This window comes from Leuciscus leuciscus (genome assembly GCF_965113295.1).
Source record: "Leuciscus leuciscus genome assembly, chromosome: 17".
Taxonomy (NCBI): domain Eukaryota; kingdom Metazoa; phylum Chordata; class Actinopteri; order Cypriniformes; family Leuciscidae; genus Leuciscus; species Leuciscus leuciscus.
Window position 1 is genome coordinate 29968126 of NC_138741.1, and position 24714 is coordinate 29992839.

Sequence of the window (24714 nt, forward strand, 5' to 3'; positions counted from 1 at the left end):
TGCTGGAAGTAGCCATCAATACTCAGCATTAATACTCAGGTAGGCTGTGGCATTTAAACGTTGCTCAATTGGAACTAAGGGGCCCAAAGTGAGCCAGAAAAATCCCCCCAACACCATTCCACCACCAGCAGCCTGAATTGTTGATAGAAGGCAGGATGGATCCAATCTTCTAATGTCCAATTTTGGTGAGCCCATGTGAATCGGGGCCTCAGTTTGCTGTTCTCAGCTGACAGGAGTGACACCGGTGTGTCTTCTGCTGCTGTAGCCCATCTGCTTCAAGGTTCAACGTGTTCAGAGATGCTCTTCAGCAGACCTCGGTTGTAACGAGTGCTTATTTGAGTTTCTGTTACCTTTCTATCAGCTTGTGGCGAGGGGGGCGTGGTTTTGCGAAGTCTGTAGCAGGAGAGAAAGGAGGGGGCTGATCGGTGAGTAAGTAGGTCAAGTGCAAAATGAGGAACACCTGTGTCTGATTGCAGTGATTGGCATGGAGAGACCGGTTATAAGCCAGCATGCGGGAGGAGATGGGAGAGAGAGTTGGACTGGAACCTCACCTGTACGCTGTGTTTGAATGAAAGTTGTGATTGTTATTTGTCCTCTTTGTTATTACTGTGCGTGGCACGGTGAATGCGCTACGTGCGCCTCTTTTGTTTATTTGTTTCTTTTTATTTTGCAATTAAAGTGAGTGTTTCAGTCACGCCGACCCCTGTCTTCTTCCTTCCTTGCAATACAACATTGAACCCCGTTACACTGGTGCCGAAACCCGGGAAGGCAGAAGATCGCCGCCATGCAGACTCCGCCAGGTACACCATTTGCGGACATCATCCAATCGCTCGCTGGTCTTCACCAGGAACAACATCAACATCTGCTGGCCATAAAGGAGGAGCAGGACAAACGGTTCGAGGCGCTCCTCCGAGGCCAGCATGAAGACCGCGAGCTGTTCCGGAGCTGGATAGACCGGGAGGTTAGGGCCGTCCCCCCATCGGACAAAGACTCGTCCTCGCCGATACCTCTCAACAAGATGGGCCCCGAGGATGATCCGGAGGCATTTCTGGAACTGTTTGAGAGGTCGGCTGAGGACCGGGGATGGCCCTCGACGGACTGGCCAATGCGGCTGATACCCCTGCTGTCCGGAGAGGCGCAGGTGGCCGCACACCAACTGCCAGTCCAGAATCTCCTGGTCTATCAGGATTTAAAGCGGGCCATTCTCCAGCGGGTTGGCCGGACTCCGGAACAACACCGCCAGAGGTTCAGGACGTTGAACCTCGAGGAGTCTGGCCGACCCTTCATCATGGCCCAACAGCTCCGGGACTCGTGCCGCAAGTGGCTGATGGCCGACGGAAGCGACGTCGAGAAAGTCATCGATCGTGTGGTGCTGGAGCAGTTCGTGGCGCGGTTGCCAACAAAGACCGCGCAGTGGGTCCAGTGCCACCGCCCGACGTCGCTGAACCAGGCCATCCAGCTGGCGGAGGACCAAATGGTGGCGTGCCCGGGGGTCGGCGAACCCCTGCCATCTGCTTCTCTCTCTCTTTCTCTCTCTACCCCCCCCCCTAAGCCCTCTCCCCTTCCCAGGTACCGGGTGAATCTGCCGCCGCGGCCGGCTCCAAGGTGGAGGACAGGGGGTGCTGCGGAGCCGGTATCTGCCCCCAGGCCTCTTCCCCGGGGAGGGGGCCCATCGAGGGGGGGATTCTCTCCCCAGGCTGCGCTACCTCTCTCTCCACGCCAATCCCTTGACCCGCTTCCTGCCACTGGAGCGGCGGGGAGGTCCGGGCCGGCTTGTTGGCGCTGCGGGGACCCGAGTCATTTTATCGATCGGTGTCCGGTGATGGAGGTGGGGACGCTGATCCGGGTCCCCGATGCGCCGCAAGCTGCCCCCGATCAAGCTGGCCTGTACCAAATACCCGTGAGTATAAAGGGGGGTACTTTTCAGGCTCTGGTGGATTCAGGCTGTAACCAAACCTCTATACACCAAAGCCTGATTCAACCTAAGGCATTGGATAATGGCCGCATGGTTAAGGTACGGTGTGTGCACGGGGAAGTGGTGAATTATCCGTTAATGCCTGTGGATATTCAATTTAGGGGACAAAAGCATAGTGTGGAGGTGGCGATTAACCCGCATCTCCGGCATCCGCTGATTTTGGGGACGGATTGGCCAGCGTTTAATGAATTATTGGGTCATTTATGTGCGGATGCTTCTTGGGTAGAAAAAGATAAAAGGAAGGTGGCGACTGCTCAGTTGGGAGAAGCTGATCCGGAACCTCTGGGTACTGGTTCAGGGGAACAGAGCGCACTGGAGAGAACCATTCTCTCAGAGCGCGATGATTTTCCCCTGGAACAGTCCCAGGATGACACGCTGAAACATGCCTTTGATCAGGTTCGCTCTATCGACGGCCAGCTTCTCCACCCAGACCAACCGCTCACCTATCCGTATTTTACAATTATAAAAGATAAGTTGTATCGGGTGACCCAAGATGCCCAATCAAAGCAGGATACAACTCAGTTGTTGGTACCCAAAAGCCGTCGGGAAATGCTTTTCCAGGCGGCTCATTCTAATCCAATGGCCGGGCATTTAGGACAAACAACGACACTAAACCGTCTCATGGCCCGATTCTTTTGGCCGGGCATTCACGAGAATGTACGCAAGTGGTGTGCGTCTTGTCGGGAATGTCAGCTGGTGAATCCACCGGCCAACCCAAAAGCACCATTGTGCCCTATTCCGTTGATGCAGGTCCCCTTCGAACGAATTGGTATGGACCTCATCGGGCCATTAGAACGGTCAGCACGGGGACATCGCTTTGCTTTAGTCCTGGTGGACTACGCAACGCGATATCCTGAAGCAGTCCCGCTTCGCAATATTTCCGCAAATAGCGTGGCGAGCGCTCTGTTTCAACTAATCTCCCGGGTGGGAATCCCGAAAGAGATTCTCACCGATCAAGGCACGGCGTTTATGTCACGAACGATACGCGAACTTTACGAATTATTGGGCATTAAATCGATCCGGACCAGTGTCTATCACCCACAAACAGACGGGCTGGTCGAACGATTTAACCGCACTTTGAAATCCATGATTCGAAAGTTTGTACAAGAAGACGCCAAAAATTGGGATCGGTGGTTAGAACCCCTCTTGTTCGCTGTACGGGAGGTCCCTCAAGCCTCCACGGGGTTTTCCCCCTTCGAGCTTCTCTATGGGCGTCAGCCCCGCGGGGTGTTAGATGTCCTTAGGGAAACTTGGGAGGACGGACCTTCAGCTAGTAAAAATGAAATTCAGTATGTCCTGGACCTGAGAACAAAACTCCACACTTTGGGGCGGCTGTCACGGGAGAATTTGTTACAGGCTCAGGACAAGCAAAGTCGGCTGTACAACAGGGGGGCTAGACTGCGTCAATTTACACCGGGAGAGAAAGTGCTTGTATTACTTCCTACCTCTAGCTCAAAATTACTCGCAAAGTGGCAAGGACCTTTTGAGGTTACACTGCGAATTGGAGATCTTGACTATGAGGTAATACGAACAGATAGGGGCGGGGCACATCAAATTTACCACCTCAACCTGCTTAAAAAATGGTCTGAGGTGGAATCAGTGATGCTGGCGATGGTAGTGAGTGGAGAGGAGGATCTCGGTCCAGAGGCGAATGTCAAAACAAAATCTCTCGCCCTGGCCGCTGGGGGAGACCACCTCTCACCATCCCAACTCACTGATGTGCGTAATTTACAAGCAGATTTTGCGGATGTGTTCTCGCCCCTGCCTGGTCGGACGGACCTCATTCAACACCACGTTGAGACAGAGCCGGGCGTGGTGGTTCGCAGCCGGCCGTATCGACTGCCAGAGCACAAAAAGAAAGTTGTGCAAAGCGAATTAGAGGCGATGCTAGAGTTGGGAGTAATAGAAGAATCTAGCAGTGACTGGAGCCCGATAGTTTTAGTTCCTAAAACGGACGGCTCGATCCGGTTCTGTGTAGATTACAGGAAGGTGAATGCTGTGTCGAAGTTCGACGCTTATCCAATGCCAAGGGTTGACGAATTGCTTGATCGGCTGGGTACTGCTCGTTTTTATTCGACATTGGACTTAACCAAGGGATATTGGCAGATCCCCTTATCTCCCTTATCCAAAGAAAAAACAGCTTTCACCACGCCGTTCGGGTTACACCAATTTGTCACTCTTCCTTTCGGGTTGTTCGGGGCTCCGGCAACGTTTCAGCGTCTGATGGACAGGATTCTCCGACCGCACGCTGCATATGCCGCTGCCTACTTGGATGATATCATCATCTATAGTGGTGACTGGCAGCGTCATATGCAGCAGGTGCGGGCTGTCCTGAAGACGTTGAGACGGGCGGGGCTCACGGCCAACCCGAAGAAGTGTGCAATTGGGCGGGTGGAAGTAAGGTATCTGGGCTTCCACTTGGGTCATGGACAAGTGCGTCCCCAAATTGATAAGACGGCAGCGGTTGCGACTTGTCCGAGACCTAAGACCAAAAAGGAGGTTAGACAGTTCCTGGGGCTGGCGGGTTATTACAGAAGGTTTGTGCCTAATTATTCGGACCTCGCCAGCCCGCTGACTGATCTAACTAAAAAGGAGGTACCAGATACGGTTCAATGGACGGAGCAGTGTCAGCGGGCTTTTACCCAGATAAAGGCTGCTTTATGTGGTGGACCGCTCTTACATGCCCCTGACTTTTCTCTCCCTTTCATCCTACAGACCGACGCGTCGGACAGGGGGATGGGCGCGGTCCTGTCCCAGGAGGTGGAGGGTGAGGAGCGGCCGGTGCTGTACATCAGTCGAAAGCTCTCTAAGAGAGAGACGGTGTACAGCACCATAGAGAAGGAGTGTTTGGCCATCAGATGGGCCGTTCTCACCCTCCGCTATTACCTCCTGGGACGGGAGTTCACCCTCTGTTCGGACCACGCTCCCCTGCAGTGGCTCCACCGCATGAAGGATACCAACGCGCGGATCACTCGTTGGTATCTCGCTTTACAGCCGTTTAAGTTCCAGGTGATCCACAGGCCGGGTGTACAGATGGCTGTGGCTGACTTCCTCTCCAGGAGGAGGGGGGGGGAGGCTGCAGGCCGGATGGCTCCCCGGCCTGAGTCGGGCGGTGGGGGTATGTGGCGAGGGGGGCGTGGTTTTGCGAAGTCTGTAGCAGGAGAGAAAGGAGGGGGCTGATCGGTGAGTAAGTAGGTCAAGTGCAAAATGAGGAACACCTGTGTCTGATTGCAGTGATTGGCATGGAGAGACCGGTTATAAGCCAGCATGCGGGAGGAGATGGGAGAGAGAGTTGGACTGGAACCTCACCTGTACGCTGTGTTTGAATGAAAGTTGTGATTGTTATTTGTCCTCTTTGTTATTACTGTGCGTGGCACGGTGAATGCGCTACGTGCGCCTCTTTTGTTTATTTGTTTCTTTTTATTTTGCAATTAAAGTGAGTGTTTCAGTCACGCCGACCCCTGTCTTCTTCCTTCCTTGCAATACAACATTGAACCCCGTTACACAGCTCAAATCAGTTTGGCCATTGTTCTCTGACCTCTGGCATCAACAAGGCCTTTTCACCCACAGAACTGCCGCTCACTGGATATTTTCTCTTTTTCTGACTATTCTCTGTAAATTATAGAGATGGTTGTGTGTGAAAATCCTAGTAGATCAGCATGAAATAATCATACCAGCTCGTCTGGCACAAGCAACAACATTGCCACGTTCAAAGTCACTTAAATCGCCTTTCTTCCCCATTCTGTTGCTCAGTTTGAACTTTAGCAGCACATCTTGATGTCTACATGCATCGGGTTGCTGCCATGTTGAAGCAGCAGTTGAACAGGTGAACCTGTAGTGTGTGTAGTGTGTATATGCTACAGGGCCGTAACCACCATAAACAAGTACCCGCAATAAGAAACGGCCAAATTGTTCCCTCTCAATATTTGAAATACTTGCACTGCTCTGCTGCACTCCATTACACTGCGTGTTGTTAGGATGAAACATGGTTTAAAAGTTACATTTTTAGTCTGGTCTGCCTCAGTGGTCTAACAGCGCTCGTCAATGTCAAAATGATTGAGATGGCCAATCACATCAAAGTAGGCGGGGTTTACTGTTCACAGAAGAAAAGTATGAATTCAAGCGCAAAGCGTCGGTTTAACATTGAAAGAAAATGTGGTAAGACATCAATAGCAAAATATTTAATAGGCCTACATGTCAACCGGTTTGCGATTGAAATGTTAAAGTGAGCTTCAAGTATTAAATTACAAGCAAACTTACAAGGGCCAGTTTTGGCCTGTTGCCGACCCCTGATGTATAGGTTAGATGATCATAGCAGTATCGTTATTTCTGTCTTACAATAATTTAAATTGCCACAGAAGTACTGGGCTAAAAGTTTATAGTTCAGATATTAACCATGAAGTCTACTTTAGCGATCAAAATAGATCACAAATCACCTTTTGAAATGAACTTGGTCCTTCAAATAACGATTGTATCGATTACATTGTTATGTCACTAGGTGGCGACAAATGACTGTTAAAAAAAATGTATGTCAATGAATCATTCATTCAAGAGATTCTATCAAAAATGCTGATTCATCCAGTGATGAAACAAGTGAAGTAGTTAAGAGTGAGTCATTGAATCATTCATTCAAGATGAATACGGTCAGAGAGCCATAATATTTATATTTTGTCCGAAAATTGTGTTTTCTTATTTAGTTGTCTGTTCAGAAAAGACAAAAAAATACACAATTATTCAGAATTGTGCAGCAAAAAATATAGGCACATACATTATATATATATATATATATATATATATATATATATATATATATATATATATATATATATATATATATATAATAAAAATACAAAATAAATAATTTTTAAAGTAATGAGAAATGCGATCAAGTGTTAACTGCCATGAAAATGTCAAATATATATATATATATATATATATTATATAATAAAAATACAAAATAAATTATTTTTAAAGTAATGAGAAATGAGATCAAGTGTTAACTGGCATGAAAATGTCTAATATATATATATATATATATATATATATATATATATATATATATATATATATATATATATATATAATGATGGAAAGCAAATAGGCTTTATTTATTGCATTTTTTGGTGCTTTTGTTGTGAAATATACCTCAAACATGTTCTCAAATGGTTTTGTCAGATTCACTCGTCTCATCTGAACTCAGTTCAAACACAGACTGATTCAGATGAGTGTGAAGGGGCTCATTCATGTGCAGAAGTTCTGTTTTCGGTGTGAAATCTGGGCTGGATCAGATCTCCAACACTTACTGAAGCCTTAAGACCTAAAGACCTTAAGACCAGTGTTAACATGAAGACATGCTCAATTAATGTCCTTTCCAAGACAGATCTCCATTTAATTCTTCCCATTCTTCTGCCTGCCTGTGTGTAGTCGCAACAGAGCTGATGGTCTGGCAGCAATTTTAACCATCTGTGTGATTTTACAAACGTCTAAATAAGTACGCTCATTGTGGAATATGTAAATTTGCTCTTGAATACATTATGCTGCCAATGTTTTGTCATAAAAGCCAAACTCATCTGTGTAATTGGACTTTTGACTCTAAATATCAGGAGTTAAGCGACATGATTGACAGAGTTAGATGAACAAGCTTTTAATTCATTAAGAGGCAATTAGTAATGGAGCATAATGTCTTTTTTTAAACTTTTATGTTTAAATGATCTAGGACATAAACTGACCTGAACGACCTGGCAACCACAAAGGTCACATGTCTGTCAATCACCATCTGAACGCAGTCAAACACTCACTGCTAAACTGAACTGTGTGTCTACAGCATCAATAAATCATCACAGCACCTGACAGACATTATCTAACCAGGTAAATCAGAGCCTATCACCTGGACAAATCAACTAATAGATTTCCACATAATGAATTAGATAAGCACTGCTACACACAATTAATATTGTCTTGATTGCTTGCGAGAAAAGAAAGCAGCTTGATTTAACAGACAGAAATGCTGAGACTCCATCTTCTTCAAATCATCATTGCTCAACACATTTAAAAACACCAAAAAGGATTGACATGCATCTATAATTCAATGCCAAACCGCCAAACCTGAAACTCATAATTTAAAGATGTCAATCAAAGACTTTGACAAGTAAAAAGAAAAATGTATAGGGCTATTTGTTAAATCATTTAAGTATCAAATCGATGATACTGCATTATATGCATCTATAATTCAATGCCAGACAGCCCAAACTGTCACTCATCATTTAAAGACTCCATGCAAAGACTTTGACAAGCATGAAACACATCAGGAAAGAAGTCAACCATCTACTGATACATTTAGTAATATTGACTCTCTCAGAATCAGCAGATGTTATTTTACCAGAGGTTTGTACATCTACACAAATACAACAAATCCGAAGCATGGGAAGTGAGACTCCGCACTGGACTTAAACACACTGAAGAAATAAATCTATATGTTCACTTCAATGTGAAATTTTATTATATTGCATGAAATTATAAGTTTTATTTACACATCATATTTTCATTTAAGTTTGCTTTAAATATTGTACTACTGTTGTCTGTGTTCGGCACTTCATATGAAGCACTTTGGTTTATGTTACAGTGAAACATGTACCTGCTCATCTAAGGTACTTTTTGAAGTAAAATAAAAAAACTTGGACAAGTAAATAAGAAAAAAAATGCATATGCAAACACATTATAATCTCAATTACAGTTTTTCTGAATTGCTAAAACACTAAATCTGTGAACCAAATTCTCAAAAGCCTAAACCAATTTGTCGAATAAATCACTCTTTCTGTAAAACTGTTAACAAGTTCAGGCAGTTAGACACTGTTTGCAAATATCATGCACACATTCTCACTCAATAAAACACATTTTGCACTGTGATGCATTTATGTTTCAAAATGCTAAACACAGGCAGATAAAAGTTAAACACAACTACAACACAGTTGTCATCATTTACACACAACAACTCAAAAACTGTTCACACTTATTTCTAATGATGTGGTCAAACCAACTGTAATAATACAAGTCAGTTCAGAGTCCCAAAATTGACTCAGAATGTTGCACTGATTGTTGATACCAACAGTGGATGGAAACAATACAAGAAAGAGAGAAGCAAGAGTATGTGTAAGAGGAGGAAGAGTATGAGTTAGAAGTGGTGGACGAAGAGGAAGAGGATGAGGACGAGGAAGAGTTTGGTGTGTGGAGAATGTTTCAAGGCTGGATCTGGAACACTAGAAGGTTTTTCCCTTTGCCTGCAGAGATGACATTGTCTGTGATGTGGACAAAGTCCTCAGGCTGGACCCAACATGAAGACATGATGCTGAAGCAGAATTAATCTCTCATTGACCTTGATTTTTCAGTTTCACAACTCTTTTGAGTGTACTGTAACATGCTTTTCATTTAGCCTTTTTTAACCATTTTGGCTTTTGTAGTTTGGTTACTGTATTTTTACAGAATGCAAGTGCTGAATATACAGACATTCAATGGGCCTCCTATTCAATAGTCAGTACAATACTATACCTGCAGTATATACAGCATACAGTTTGTTCACCTTACTATTGTAAGTTGTGATTACTATACTTTTTTTTTTTATGTAGTGTCAAATGAATGATCTGTAGTGTTTATAATATTTAATCGCTGTGTGTATGATCTGAAAGCATTGTTTGATTTTGAGCACAGATAAAATTGATTGTTTGATTTTGCTAGAAGAGTCAGATGGTCTCTGAATGTTTGAAGATTTGGTTTTGTGTTTAAGGTTTTGAGAAAGTTGGTGGTGGTTTTGAGAAATGTGTTTTAGCAATTCAGAAAATCTGTAACCTAAATCCATCAACTCAATGATATTGCAAAATATCAAAACTATCAGCTAGTGACTAAACTGTTTAAATATATAATTTCGATTCCATGTCACATTAAAACCTTAATATTACCATGTGCAAACGATGACAATAACTGCCATTAAATCAGCAGTAACTCATGCATAAACATAACAACACAGCAATTCAGAATCAAATATTGATAGCAACAATTATTAATGCAATGGTTTCAATGGTTCCACACCTGTAACTGTTCAGAAAAGTGAAAACTGGCGTCTCCAGTGACTCTTTTCTTAAATTCAGGAGGGCAGAAGCAGCGTAAAGAGCAACTGTATATAGATTCTATAGCGACTGTAGAGGGAAATAAAGCAGCCTTTGCTAGCGTTACATTAGTTTACCTTCATGAAACACATATGCAGAAATCACACTAATGTATCGCTTCTTAATTCCAGTAGCGGTAGTTTGTAAAGCCAATATGATGATGTTCTGAACTCCAGCTGTCTTACCTTAGGATGAATCTGCGCGCGTTTGTTTCATTGTATCACAGAATTCCTCGCGCTGCTGTCAGTGATGCAGCTCGTGCACACGCTGATGGGAATATGATGATGAGGAGGGATGATGATGCTGGGTTATTCAGCGCGTGTTTGGATAGTCAGCGCGCACCGACGGCCTGTGGTACGCGCGCGAGCGTGTGTGTGTGTATGTGTGTGTAATGTCTCTGCTCCTCCCCTTTAACACTGTAATTACTAAACACACAGCGCCACCTGTCGAGAGAGAGGAGGTGCAGGTGCATCAAGTTTCAACAGCAAAAATGAAAGTTCAGTTTGTAATGCAAGCGCATTAAATTTATTGGGGGGAAAAAAAAGTATAGCCAATGCTTAGTAGCCTAACCTATAAAGGTGATACATTAAATGCACTCAGTATGAGTAATTAAAGTTGACATATTTTGAAAATTATATTATTATTATTTGTTGTAGTAGGCTACTCATTCCACTTCTGTTCGTCAAATGTCTGTGAAAGTGTTCAGTTTATGTCTGTCGAGCTGTTTACATTTTTGTTCATACAAATATTTACACGTCAAGTTTTACACGTTTACACGTTTCTTTTTTTTTTCTGAGTTTATATAATATAATTATTTATTTAAAACATATTTATACATTTATGTTATCAGCATTTAAAAGCTTTTAGGATCAGATTTTTGTATTATTATTTTCCTTATATTATACTTGCAATCATTTATATTATATTACAAAAGGGACTTTTTGTATTTAAAAAAAACAAAAACATTGTAATCATTTCATGCACTGAATGGTGACAAGTTTCAACATCTAAAAATATATTGTCTTTAATTGATACAGTAGGGCCTATATATAAAATGTAACCTAAAATGATCATAATGTTAAAAAAATTATCTGTCAAAAAAACAGGTGGAAAGGTCAAGTTTACTGATTTATGTATGCGAAAATGTATGCGGAAGTTTAAACTAGGGGGGAAATGTCTGTATAAAAATACGTGGTATATTATTAAACAGTATATTGAAAGTAATACAATTTCTAAATGACATGGAAAATTAAATGTAAACAACAGGCTACATCAGAAGATAAAACAATAATGTATGAATTGTTTACTAGAACATGCGATTAGTTTGCTTTGTTTATCTGTTTATTTCATGCATTTCACAGAATAACAGCACATCCTTGATGAATCTTCAGTATTTATTTACAGTAGGCCTACAGTATAAGTTGGATATTGATTACTCTTTTGGCAGCGCCTCAGAGTCACATACAATACATGACTGACATCTACTGGTGGATGATGTGCAAATGTAGGAGAACAATTTTTATTTTTATTTTTTCAGGCTCACATTGCCATGGGCTTTATAAGAACTGAAGAGCTTTAAGAACTGAAACCAGTCATTGTTTTATTGAAACATATCTTTCATTTTTTGTTTGTTTATTGTACACAAAAAAAAATAAAAAAAAATAAACTACATGACAGTGGCACATTGTTTCGTATAGGCTACCAACAGCATTTTTAAACTGGCATTTATTGGGTTGACAAGAAATTTGACAAGAAATTAAATATTTTCGCAGCCATTATATTTTAATGTGTATAGCAGATGTTTTTATTCAAAGGAATTTGCACTGCATCCAAGGTAGGTAGGTATATATATATATTAGGGGTGTGCAAAGCAGCCGGTATTTGTATCTGTATTTGTATTTGTTGAGAGAGGAAAAGTATTTGTATTTGTATTTGTATTCGAGTAAATTTCAAAATAGGTGTAAAAATCCATTTTTTTGCGTTACACTTCTAATTTACGTTATAGTGTAAGTATTCTTTAATTATATATCAATTATAATAATTATGGATATGCAATATTGGTTGATGTTTTTCCATAAATCCAGCAATGAACATGTAACAAGGAACGTCATTGAAAAGAAAATAACATAACAGCCATTACCTACGTTAATGTTACTCTGTCAACAGCATATTGTCTAAATTACCAAGCTAACAGAGCTACTAGTGTTGTCACGGTGCCAAAATTTCAGTATTCGGTACCAATACCTGTGAACATCCACGGTTCTCGGTAACAATTTCGGTAAAGCTTAATTTAGATTAAATTTACATATATTAAAGTTTATATCACGGTTACAAAGATGGAAACTGTAGTATTAAAAACACTACATTAATATTACATTTGTTAGATAACAATAGATAAAATGACCTAACAATAAACAATAGTTAGGCTATATACTGTCGCAATTATTCTCCTTGGGGTTCATTTAAAAATACATTTTTAAAATCAAAAGTTAACATTATTTATGTTAACATTATTTAATGCACAATGAATGAAGTGAACAAACATGACCAATCAAGTGTTTGTATTAAATAACATTCACAAACATTAATGTTGTAAAAATATATTGTTCACTCAATGTGTTGATGTTAGATGCGCATTAAGTAATGTTAATGAATGGTATCTTATTGTAGTGTTACCAAACAGGAGATAAAACATGTTTTATTTGACTTGACTGTACTTATATTTAATCCAAAACTGCATTCATATTTAATTTTAAAAGAGCTTTTTAAACCTGCTAAGAGTTATCCAGCCAAGAATAAGCCTAGAACTGCTTTTCTGACGGACTGATATTAATGACAAAATGACGGCTTTTTTATTTCATTTCTCATCTCCATAAATATATCTAAAGCTAATGCAAGGGCTAGAAATCAATTAATTCTTTGCTGATACTTCGTAATCATGAAGAGCGCAGTTCGCACGCTTTCTCCTTTCCACAAGCGCTTGCCCTCCCGTGGCGTCTGTCGTTGCTATGCAGCGCGCTTGCCGCGCGCCTACATTTGAAATCTGCACGCGCAAAAAACGCGCTATGTGAACTACCCCTTATGACAACGTGACATTAGCCTAATCCAAAATATTTCAGCCACCACATCAGCAGCACCGCCGGTCGCCATGTCTCATGAGGAAACGTAGCTTTTTGATATAAAGTTTTTCTTGTTCCCGAATACAAATATTTTTAAAAGTATTTGTTCGAAATAAGTATTCGTAAAAAACACATTATTTGTGCTTTCCGAATACCGTATTCGGGTTCGGCTCCACCCCTAATATATATATATACAGAGTTCAAGATAAATATTTTCATTACTACTGGAGTTGCTTGCTAAGTTTCAATGATTATTAAACAGCAAGCACAAACTGCAAAAGCGGCAGTCCTTCTGGTGCCCTCAGTGTCCGAAATCGATCACTTGTTTTCATTCACTCCTTCAAGTAGACTATATTAGTGGAGTAATGTAGGGAATAGTGAGTGAGTGTATAGAGATTTCGAACGCAGCCAGAGAGTGCAAGTGTGAGAATGCAAGTCTGAGAGTGCTAGTGGTCCAAATAATGTGGTCCCTATTGGTCCAGCTGCCTTTAATTTAAGCAGATAATCGTTTGTTTTACTCCCGTTTTGCAGTTTCCCCTTCTAAATCCATTCATTTTGCAGGATCTTTTGCAACTCAGGTCAGGTGACGTCAATGCATACGTTATGCAGAGCGTGTAACGTCACTGGTCGCGTAGCAACCTCTGTACACACAGAAGTATAAAAAGAAAGGAGTGAATTAAATGTGTGAAGCTAAACTGGTGCTTTGGATGAATAATAACAATAATAATTAAAGAATAATAATTATCATATAAAACAATGGTTAAGCAAACGATTCAAATCTTTGCACGTGTGAAACCGACGAAGAAACCCACCTCGGTGAGTATTTTGCGTTTGTGTAGGCTACTTTGTATTAGACACCTAACGTAGTCGGTTTTGCACATATAATCTTAACATCTGTGCGTCAGCTATTGTGTAGCAGCTAATTCTTGTAGCACTTCTATCTGCATATAGCCTAAGTCGTGTTATTTACATTTTGAGTTCAATAGGCCTATCTATCTAAAGGGTTAATAAGAGTTAAACGCACGTGTTTTCTTTTAGAATGTTGGTGCTGCAGTGTCTAACTCTAATGTCTCATTTCTTGTAATTATATACTGATAAAGTGGTGTAGGATTTACTATAAAACAATTTAAATTGCTAGTACATTTTTTAATAACAATAAACAAACTGCAAGTCCACATTGAATTAACTTAAAATTTTAAAAAGTAGAAAGACTCAAATGGTATATTTTCTTGTAAAACGTACAGCAATAATCATATTAGTCCAATAATATTAGTTATATTATTATATAGTCATTTCCAACAGAAGTAAATAAATAAGAAATTGGTTTCATTCACTTGGATATTATTCAGCTTACTATTCGAGGAAGGGTTAAAAAACAAAAGCATCTGAGAGCGCAAACCCTCAAGATTTCTGATCTCTGTACGGCAACTATTTTACATAGCACTTCTGTCTGTTTATGGCCCGTGTTATTTACATTTTACATAGGTGTGAATTCAGGTTGATTGGGGGACACTTTGCAGTCATCTCAATGGCTGAATTCACACCTACTTAAGTTATTAAGAGTTAATAAGAGAACAATGCTATGCATATGCCCCATCAGTTAAAGGGATAGTTCACTTTGAAATTAATTTTTGGTATGTTTTAGCTTACCTCAAGGGCATCCAAGATGTAGGTGTCTTTTTTTTCGCAGTAGTTTCAATTTTGATATTTTTAGGTCAAACCGTTCTTGTCTGTCAGTCATATAATGCAGGTCTATGGTCATTATCTCAAAACACAAGCACAGAGTCCAAATTAAAACAATTCCCCGTCGTCCAAATTAAACAATTTCCCATCGTAAGTACACATTGATGGCCTAAGACACGAAACGAGCGGTTTGTGTGAGAAAACGAACAGTATTTATATCGTTTTTACCACTTATACGCAGCCATGTCCGAGTGATCTGATCTGACGTGTACGCAGACTGGTGCATAGATATATACACTAGATGTCGCCTTAAAGACATTCGTTCCAATGAACTGCCGTAGACAAGGCGACATCTAGTGTGTATATCTATGCACCAGTCTGCGCACACGTCAGATCAGATCACTCGGACATGGCTGCGGATAAGTGGTAAAAACAATATAAATACTGTTCGTTTTCTCACACAAACCACTCGTTTCGTGTCTTAGGCCATCAATGTGTACTTACGATGGGGAATTGTTTAATTTGGACGACGGGGAATTGTTTTAATTTGGACTCTGTGCTTGTGTTTTGAGAAAATGACCATAGACCTGCATTATATGACTGACAGACAAGAACGGTTTGACCTAAAAATATCAAAATTGAAACTACTGCGGAAAAAAAGACACCTACATCTTGGATGCCCTTGAGGTAAGCTAAAACATACCAAAAATTAATTTCAAAGTGAACTATCCCTTTAAGATGAGATTATTTAAACAAATTTTTAGGAGTGTAACGATGCACTCATGTCACGGTTCGATACATATCACAATACTGAACTCACGATACAATATTATTGCGATTCTCTAAGACATATGGTAAAAGGTTAACAACATTTTTTACTGTTGATTAAAATGCTAAATTACATTGGGGGTGGAAATTGGGGGTGGAAATGAATAGGCTTGATGGACTTGATGCTGGTAACCCAATGCACAGGACAATGGTCAAGTCAAGTCAAGTTTATTTGTATAGCGCTTTTCACAATACAGATTGCATCAAAGCAGCTTCACAGTATTAAATTAAAATAATACAACAAAGTTTGTTTCAAGAGGAATTTATTGATTGATAAAATTAAATTAAATATCCCCAAAATATCCCCAACTGAGCAAGCCAAAGGCAACAGTGGCAAGGAACCGAAAAACTCCATCAAGTGACCTAATGGTGTCCTAAAACTCCATCAGGTGCCTTAATGGAGAAAAAAAAAACCTTGGGAGAACCCAGGCTCAGTCGGGGGCCAGTTCTCCTCTGGTGAGAAAATGGTGACACCAGAATAAAAATATTCAGGATTCTGAAGCAGAAAATACAGAATTATTTTAGATGAATATGCTTGCACTCTGTCACTGACTAGATATATAATAATAATAATACATTTAATTTATAGGCGCTAAGTCGCCTTACATGACACTCAAGGACACCTTACAAACACAATAAAACAATCAACAGTAAACAAATACTCATTATTACAGCCTGGATACCAGTATTAAAATGTAAAAGTAATCACATAAAAGCCTGCCGAAAAAGATGGGTCTTAAGGCGAGATTTAAAAACACGAAGACTTCCACTGTTTCGTACATCCTGTGGCAGCAGGGTCCATAAATAAGGAGCTGCATGACTAAAGGCTCGGGACCCCATGGAAGTAGTGCGAGTTCTAGGGAGAACAAGTGTGAGTGAAGAAGATGATCTTAAAGTCTGAGAAGGAGTGTAAATATGAAGAAGGTCAAATAAGTATGAAGGGGCAAGATTGTTGAGTGCCTTGTAAGTAAGAAAAATAATTTAAAAATTAGTACAATATTTAACCGGGAGCCAGTGCAAGTGTTGTAATATGGGAGTAATGTGTTCAGCTTGGGGAGTTCTACAGATGATTCGAGCAGCTGAGTTCTGTACTAGCTGGAGTTTGTGGAGTACCTTTGAAGGCAGTCCATAAAAAAGAGCGTTGCAATAATCTATACGGGAAGTGACTTGCCATGAACAAGAATTGCCATGCTCTTTACTGAGAGAGCTGGACGAAGTCGGTTAATATTACGTATATGGAAATAAGCAGAGCGAATGACACTGTTTATGTGTGCTTCAAATGAGAGAGTACTGTCAAGAATGACCCCCAGACTTTTAACTTGTTTAGATACAGACACTAGTAAGTTGTAGATTTTGTCAGATTGTTTTTTGAGCCAAACAAGTAAAATTTCCATTTTACTGGTGTTAAGTTTAAGAAGATTTGAAGTAAACCATTCTTTGATCTCTGCCAAACAATCTGAGAGGACAGATGGAGGAAAATTAGAGGTAGGTTTGGAGGACAAAGTTGGGTGTCGTCGGCATAGCAGTGGAATTGAATACCAAATTTCCTAAAAATATTACCAAGGGGTAAAAGATAAATAATAAATAAAAGAGGACCTAATACTGAGTCCTGCGGGACACCTGTATTGACATATGAAGGCTTTGAACAAAACTGCTTCAACTGTACAAATTGAGTACAACCCGTAAAGTACGATCGAAACTAAGTCAAGGGGGTACCAATAATTCCAGTTGACTCCAATGCAACATAATGCTGTGCGAGATAGTATCAAATGCTGCGCTTAAATCGAGCAGAATTAGTATAGATAAAAGTCCAGAGTCAGCAGCTAGCAATAAGTCATTAGAGATCTTAACTAGTGCAGTCTCAACACTATGATAAGGATGAAACCCAGATTGAAATTGCTCATACAGACCATTATGAGAAAGATGATTCTGGACTTGGGCACCAACAAACCTTTCCAATATGAATCAGCACCTGGTTTCTTAAGTAAAGGAGTTATCACAGCAGTTTTCAATTGAGATGGAACAGTACCAGAAGTAAGTGAAGAGTGTTTGATATCAGTAATTAAAGAAGATAGAGAAGGTAAGCAGGCTTTAACCAAGTACGTTGGAATAGAATCCAAACTGACGTGGTAGATTTAGGGCGCTTTCACACTAGCACTTTTGGTGCGCACCCGGGTTCGAATGACGTCAAAGTTCGGTTCGTTTGGATGATGTGAACGCTGTCTTCCGAACTCGGGTGTACACCCGCGAACCGTACTCGAGTCCGCTTAAAAAGGGTGGTCTGGGGTACGGTTCATGTGGAAACCAGTACGGTTCGCTGCTGATATGAACGCAATCGTACCAAATCCTTGATGCTTGGAAGTTCAAAAGAGGAAAGCGTAGAATTTATATATTTAAAGCTGCAGTCCATAGTTTTTCCTCTTTGTCGCCATCTTTGTTCGAAATGTGCAATTGCAGTTATTCGCGGAATTATCAACTTTACGTGGGTTGTGCCTCGGCATGGCACAGCGCGGATGAATCCAATGTTTTGAGGAGAATGTGCGGCTGTCAGTCGCCGTGCCGGTGTGGATACTGTCATTCGGAATCACAGATTCTACTTTTTGAAAGTATGACCAACATAAGAATTGTCATCTGAATAAGTAACATCCACTTTTGTTCTGATCAACTAAAGGAAAAAAGAGTTGCGGTAAATCGCGCTGATTAAATCTAACGATCGCTTATCATATCATATTAAACCGTGCAAATTATATGCTTTGTTCTCAAATTGTTAATGTTAACATCATCAGCATTGCGTGACTACATTTAATGCCCTTCCGATATTATCCTTGTTTTTGCATGGGCCCGGTTGCAGTCTCTTTTTTTCTGTAGCCACTCCAAAGTCCAAACAAAGTCTTTTGCCTTTTACAACGGGTGAATCTCCAGTTGTCACTGGTGATTGTTGTTTGAACCTTTAATGTAGTACTGACACTAAAACTCAGTAAGCTTGAAATTTTTCTCACACAATATATTTTATTTTGGGTAAACTACATACAATACAGATTGTCACTATCCACAGTACATTGTTGCATTTGTTTATTGCGATAGGCCTATATTGTGACACGATATATTGTTACACCCCTACTGTCATGATTACTGTCTTGTGTTCCCCTTGGGTGCTTCTCGTTTCTTATTTGTGCATCGTCGTTTCCTTTCTGAAAGGAAAGAAAATGAGGACGGAGGAATCGAAGGAAAGCATATTTTTATATTGGAATATTCTTGATCTCTCACTTCTAATCAGCTGTGCTCAAAGGATCTGCCCTTATGTTGTTAAAGTTTGGTTATTTAAGAAATTAATAAATAATAACGATAAAGCAAGATGCCCTGTTGATATACTATGTGTAATATATGTTTTATTTAAACTGCAAAATTAAAGCATAAATTAAAATTACTGTGACAGATGTGAAGGGTCGGGTTTCTCGACAAGAAAGACTTCCGCATAGGATACACCTGTGCATCCTCGCTCATGGCTCCTCTGGAAGCTTCCTCACTCCTCGTTCCTCACCTCCTCGTGGTGCAGTTAGTGGAGAATTGAGATGTCCTTCAAGATGGCTGAATTCGATTGGTTTCCGGGTCACAGGCTAGAGGACAGAGGAGCGAGGAAACAAGGTTCTTTCTCATGTCTGGTGTTGTCCTTTGTTGGAAATTTCTTTGATGTTCTCAGTTCTGCTCCCTGGTTTTACTCGTGTTTGTTTTTGGTTGTTATTGTTATTATTTTAATAAAGTTCTTCTGCACATGGATCCTGCCTTCACTCATCTCTGAGAGCACTCGGCGTTACACCTACAAATTATATATTATATAGGCTAATTAGATATTGAGGGTTTGTGTTCATGCTATACTCTGTTCTTAAGTCGTAATATCGATGTGATTGAAACCAATTTGTTTTTTATTTACTTCTGTAGGCTAATGGCTGTTGGGGGTAATGTGTATATATATTAATTTATCATCTTAGCATGTCTGTAATATGATTATAATTGTGTCTTAGTGATAAAGTCACGCTTTCAGAATATATAAATCATAAAATATGTCTGCACCAGCAAGTCTAGATTATGTGAACTCATGCTTAAGCATCCTTTTTTGCAGGAGTACTTTGTGGACTGTGAGGAGCAGGGCAGTAGTTTGGAGTTTGTGGTTCCCAGAGACTTGGCAGATGGTTTTATCAACAATAAGAGGGAAAACTACAATTTCAGGTGACGTGTAGAAAAATGAAGGCGAGAGATTTAATTTTATGGAATTACAGTGTTGATTTCACAAACATGATCTGTCATAATCTAATATCCTTGCAAGCTTAATAAAGTTTGCTCATGAAGGGCATATTTTCTGTGCCCACTAGGATAGAAACATGAAAGTTTTTCTCTCTCTGAAACTTTCTTTTTATTTTTTTTATTATTTTAATTATTTGCAAACATCAATAAGTTTTGTCTACTTCATTTCCATGTATTGCACCAGTAAAACAGTAGGATTTTGAAACATGCAACTTGACAGCAAATTTCTCCAGTTGTTTAAAGCTATTGTCACTGCACTGTAGTCAGAGAGTCGCTATGATCTGTCATCTGGTCAGGGTAAATCTCAAATTCACAATTCTAAGTGCCAGTAACAAAGGAAATTAAAGACAGCCTAAAGACCTCCTGCAATTATGGCATTGCAAGCTGATTCTCAATTTATCCTATTTCTCTTGGGACATCTCTTGTTTAAGGATGGAGTAACTTTTATTTTTTAAAAAGGAAAGAAAGAAATTGCTGGATTTTAAAACGTGTTAAATGGATTTAGAGCAGGTTAGGCATATATAGTTTCCTTTCAGTTGGCCACATTCGACGTCACGTCGGACTAACCGACGAATAGGAATCTCGATAGAGAGTCCAATCTACTTTGAGTGTAACTAAACGAGCCAATGCACATTGATATTATATGTGATGATTGCATCAGCTGCTCCGCCTCGGAGCAGCTGATGTAATATGTACATCATGTACATGTAATATACATTATCTGTATATTACAAATAATATAATGAGCAGAAGGTGCATCGCATCTTTAGCTTTTCGCTTTGGAGCTGAGCTGTTTGTTTGTTCCTGTCTCAAATTTACAAGCAGTGTTTTCTTCAAGGAAGAAGCTTTCTCTATCGGTGTTGGTGTGACGGCGCTTCAGCGGTGATCAAGCTCTCTCGTTTGTCTGTGTGCGCCTTCAGTGAGCGCTAAAAGGCTTTTCTTACAGTTGGTGACGGTGCGCTTTTTCAGACCGCTAAAAAAGCTGTTATTACAGCTGGTAAGAGCTGTGCCTTCAACGATAGGAGTGCACACTACAGGCTGCACCATTTCCTGTCAGTGTTGCCGCTATATTTTTCCCTGTGTGCTTCTGCACCAAGAGAGAGCAGTTCCCTAAAAAAGCATTACACGGGTGGGATAGGGCGTCTTTTTAAAGATGACATTGCACACGTGTGTTTCTGGATGCGGTCATTACCTGGCGCCGGCGAATGGTCACGATCGTTGCCTCATGTGTCTGGGCACTAAACATGCTGAGGTGGATGAGTCATGCACCCACTGTGGTGCCATATACCTGTGGTCCCTTTGGTCCCGCTTCCTCGGTCTCTGCGAGCCTGGCAAGTAGGGCTGAACGATTAGTCAAAATCAAATTGCAATCGCGATTTGAAACGTTGCGATTAGCTAAATGCAAAAGGCTGCAATGTGGATGCGATATGAAAAATATGTCCCAGAGCAAAAGCATGACTGTCCTCTTTGTGTGGCAGTCTTACTAACCAATTGAGGGCCAGATGTACTCATCTCTTTTTTACCTCTTCCACCTGTCTGCGGGTCGAGGATATTGCATTGATTTTTTTTGTGATTTCGGTCCAGATGGCATTCTTTTGTGTGGGTGTGGAATTCCGGCCTTGTATGATGTCTTAAATTTGCTCAGTGGCGTAACTTTGCTTTGAAAAGTGGTGGGGACACAACTCGTTTTGCTATTTGTTTAATAACCGAATTTACTTGGAGACTGAGTTCAGAGTTGGAAATGCACTTAATTTTCATTCAACACGCATCACATTCACAAATACAGTATGTCTATAAACATCCGAATAAGCAAAACATAACATTCACAATGTGAATGTTACGTTTTGTTTATCACAACACATCTAGGGTAGCTAATATCAATCAAAATACGCAAGATAAATATGGTGAACTTACATGGTCAGCTCACCTGCAGCGTATTCATTAATTGCACAATTGTGTGTGTGAGTGTATTACGATTCATTCTACTTTGAATTACTTGCATATTTTCTCTTAATACCAGCCGGACAACTTGCTAAAAGCAGGTGTGATGCAGAACGCGCGAACATGGAAGAATCAACATTACGTCAAGAGCTTTTTAGTGAAGCAGCCACGCACAGTAAGTTACTTTGCTTGACACGAAAACATAATGGGTCTCATTCATGAAACATTCGTAAATATACGAGTAAATATGTGAGTGATTTGTGTGTAAAGAGACATTCCCGAAAATTCTTCTCCTGATTCACAAATACTTCTTAAACGTCAGATTTGATAGTGAAATGTGTGTGTGGGTTAATGAATTCCAATCAGTCGTAAATGGGACGCACGTGCACGCTCATTCTCAATTACCATAAATCCCGCCCATTAAATCCGACTGACAACTATATATGGGCATCATATTATGACACCAAACGAAGGATTTCAACATGTCTTGTCAAAAGCGAATGAAGAAGAGAAATTTCTCAGATGCAGAAATTGAAGTTTTATTATCAGAAGTTCATTCAAAACGCCACATTTTATTTTCAAGCGTACATAGTGGCGTATCAGGTCCTAAAAAAAAAAGATTTTTTAGGTAATAATGCTTTTACCTAAATGCTTTAGGTAAAAATGCTTGGCAGCATATTACAGATGCAGTTAACGGAGTTTCATCTGTTAATCGAACAGTCCCAGAAGTGAAAAGAAAATGGTTCGACATGAAGCTTGACTGCAACACTTGTGACTTGCGGAAAAAATAAATAAATGAATTAACAGCTTGAATATAAAAAAATGTATAAAAAAATATAAAAAAATAAAAGACTTGCGGACTTGTGTTCCGTTTGCAGATGCTATTACTGGCTCTCGTAATAAAAGTAAAAAGAAAAACCGTATGTAATTACTATATATAATATTTTTTTCAAAATGCTGTGTAAATATGTACCCGATTCAGGTGAATTAAAATGCAGCCTTATTAATGAGCAAAACGTTCGGATGTTAAACGCACTATTTACGCGTGGCTGGGAGCAGGTGTAGATTTCTTTAGTACCAACTAACATTTAGAAAATACAAACATTTTAATGAATCCGAAAATTTACGCCAGAACCACTTTACACACGATTTACACAAAAATTTGTTCTGCTCGTGTTTCATGAATGAGACCCATTATATTTAACTTACAGTACGTGAATATAGACATACTGTTGCTATGTTTTTGGCGGCCACTGGAGCGCTGTGATTTAATACAAAACTGAATTAAAGGACTATGAACTAAAGACATATATACTTTTTAACTGTTTTAATTTTGAAAATCCCAGTCATACCATAGAATTGGCCTGTTGCCTAAAAGTGCTTTAACTATTATTCAGCCTTCAATGATGGAGAAATTCCAATATATTGCTTATGATTGCAAATGTAAACATTTAGATCCTGGGTTGAACTAGTAATTTTTTTTCCCAGAATCAGACAAATGTGCCTACTGACAAAGAACAAAAACAGGGAGCAGAAAATGTAGAGGTAACTGTATGTTCACACCACCGCCGACTTGAGCTTCCATAGTTACCGGAAGTCATTCATTTTCAATGGAAGCTGGCTTCTCTCAGCTGCAAGGAGCGTCAAATTCATCGGCGTCACGTTTTGAGCCTCAATCAGAAAGTTGAAAGTAGCTCAACTTTATGGTAATGAGCTATGACGCGGTTCAGCGGCAAGCAGCGGCAAAACGCCAGAAACCAATCAGAATATAGACGTCCTTCGCGCTGGCTGATTCCGGAGAAACATACGATGTAAACTTTCGTTCCTACCAAAACATTAGTTCCAAGAAAATGGAGGAGAAGCTGATCATCACCGTTGCTGGGTTTCTTATCATTATGGGATTAATTGCACAGTTTAACCATAGAGTGAAAGTTGATCATTTGCATGTGTTTTTAAGTCCTGTCAGTTTAACAGGGTGCGCTTGACAGGGCATATATAAGAACGAGCAGAGAGAGAGAGAGCCCCGGCCGCGTGCGCACTCACTATATGACACAGACTTCAGAGAGGCCAAAGCGTCAACAAGCTTCCCCGTACTTTTTGACAAGCGTCCTTGACAGGGCGGCCAGAGCTTCTTTGCAGCTCAAGTCGGTGGCGGTGTGAACGTACAGTAAGAGTAAGACTAAAATACAGTATTAACATTGTAGACTACAAATACATTTTAAATAAAAATTATGAAAAAAAAGATTGTTGCAATACATATTTTTAATAACTTTAATATTACAATAAACATTTTACATAGTTCACATAAATTAGAATATTAAAAATATTTACCCCCCCCCCCCCCCCAAAAAAAGGAAATCATTCACATACTCATTTATAATTAGTCATGTATAAATTAAATTCATATTGCATTTTTAAATAGCTATAGATAGAAAACACTTAACTATTTAACACACAACAACTATTTACAAAATATGCATTCATCAATGCTCATGTAAAATTGCTAAAAATTTAATGAACTATTTACAGAGGCAGGCAGCTGATAGCTTGGGTGAGGCAGGGCAAAACTTGACTGTGGAGATCACAGAGTTGCAGCAATCAATATAGCCAACTCCTTCCATAGAGCCAGGACAGCAAGCACCTGAAAAATACAGAGCAACTGAACCATTTCAGCCTGATCCCAAATTCATTGAGGTTCAGAAGTTGT

The 24714-nt window shown here is 40.2% G+C and overlaps 2 protein-coding genes across 5 annotated transcripts in view; one reads left to right on the top strand and one right to left on the bottom strand.

Moving 5' to 3' along the window:
• The window catches only part of LOC309479364 (kelch-like protein 29), a 199002-nt gene extending 188524 nt beyond the window's left edge, over positions 1–10478 (bottom strand). The window contains exon 1 of the mRNA XM_082143455.1: positions 10320–10478. The gene's annotated coding sequence lies outside the window, so the exon portion shown is untranslated. The remainder of the gene's footprint in view (positions 1–10319) is intronic.
• Positions 10479–13887: 3409 nt separating this feature from the next.
• The window catches only part of kif6 (kinesin family member 6), a 166574-nt gene continuing 155747 nt past the window's right edge, over positions 13888–24714 (top strand). For all 4 annotated transcript variants that reach the window (XR_014199205.1, XR_014199206.1, XM_082143467.1 and 1 more), the window contains exons 1-2: positions 13888–14069; positions 19885–19991. Coding sequence is in view for 2 of the 4 variants with exons in the window: in XM_082143467.1 (XP_081999593.1) it covers positions 14010–14069; positions 19885–19991 (167 nt within the window). In the remaining 2 variants the exon portion in view is untranslated. The remainder of the gene's footprint in view (positions 14070–19884; positions 19992–24714) is intronic.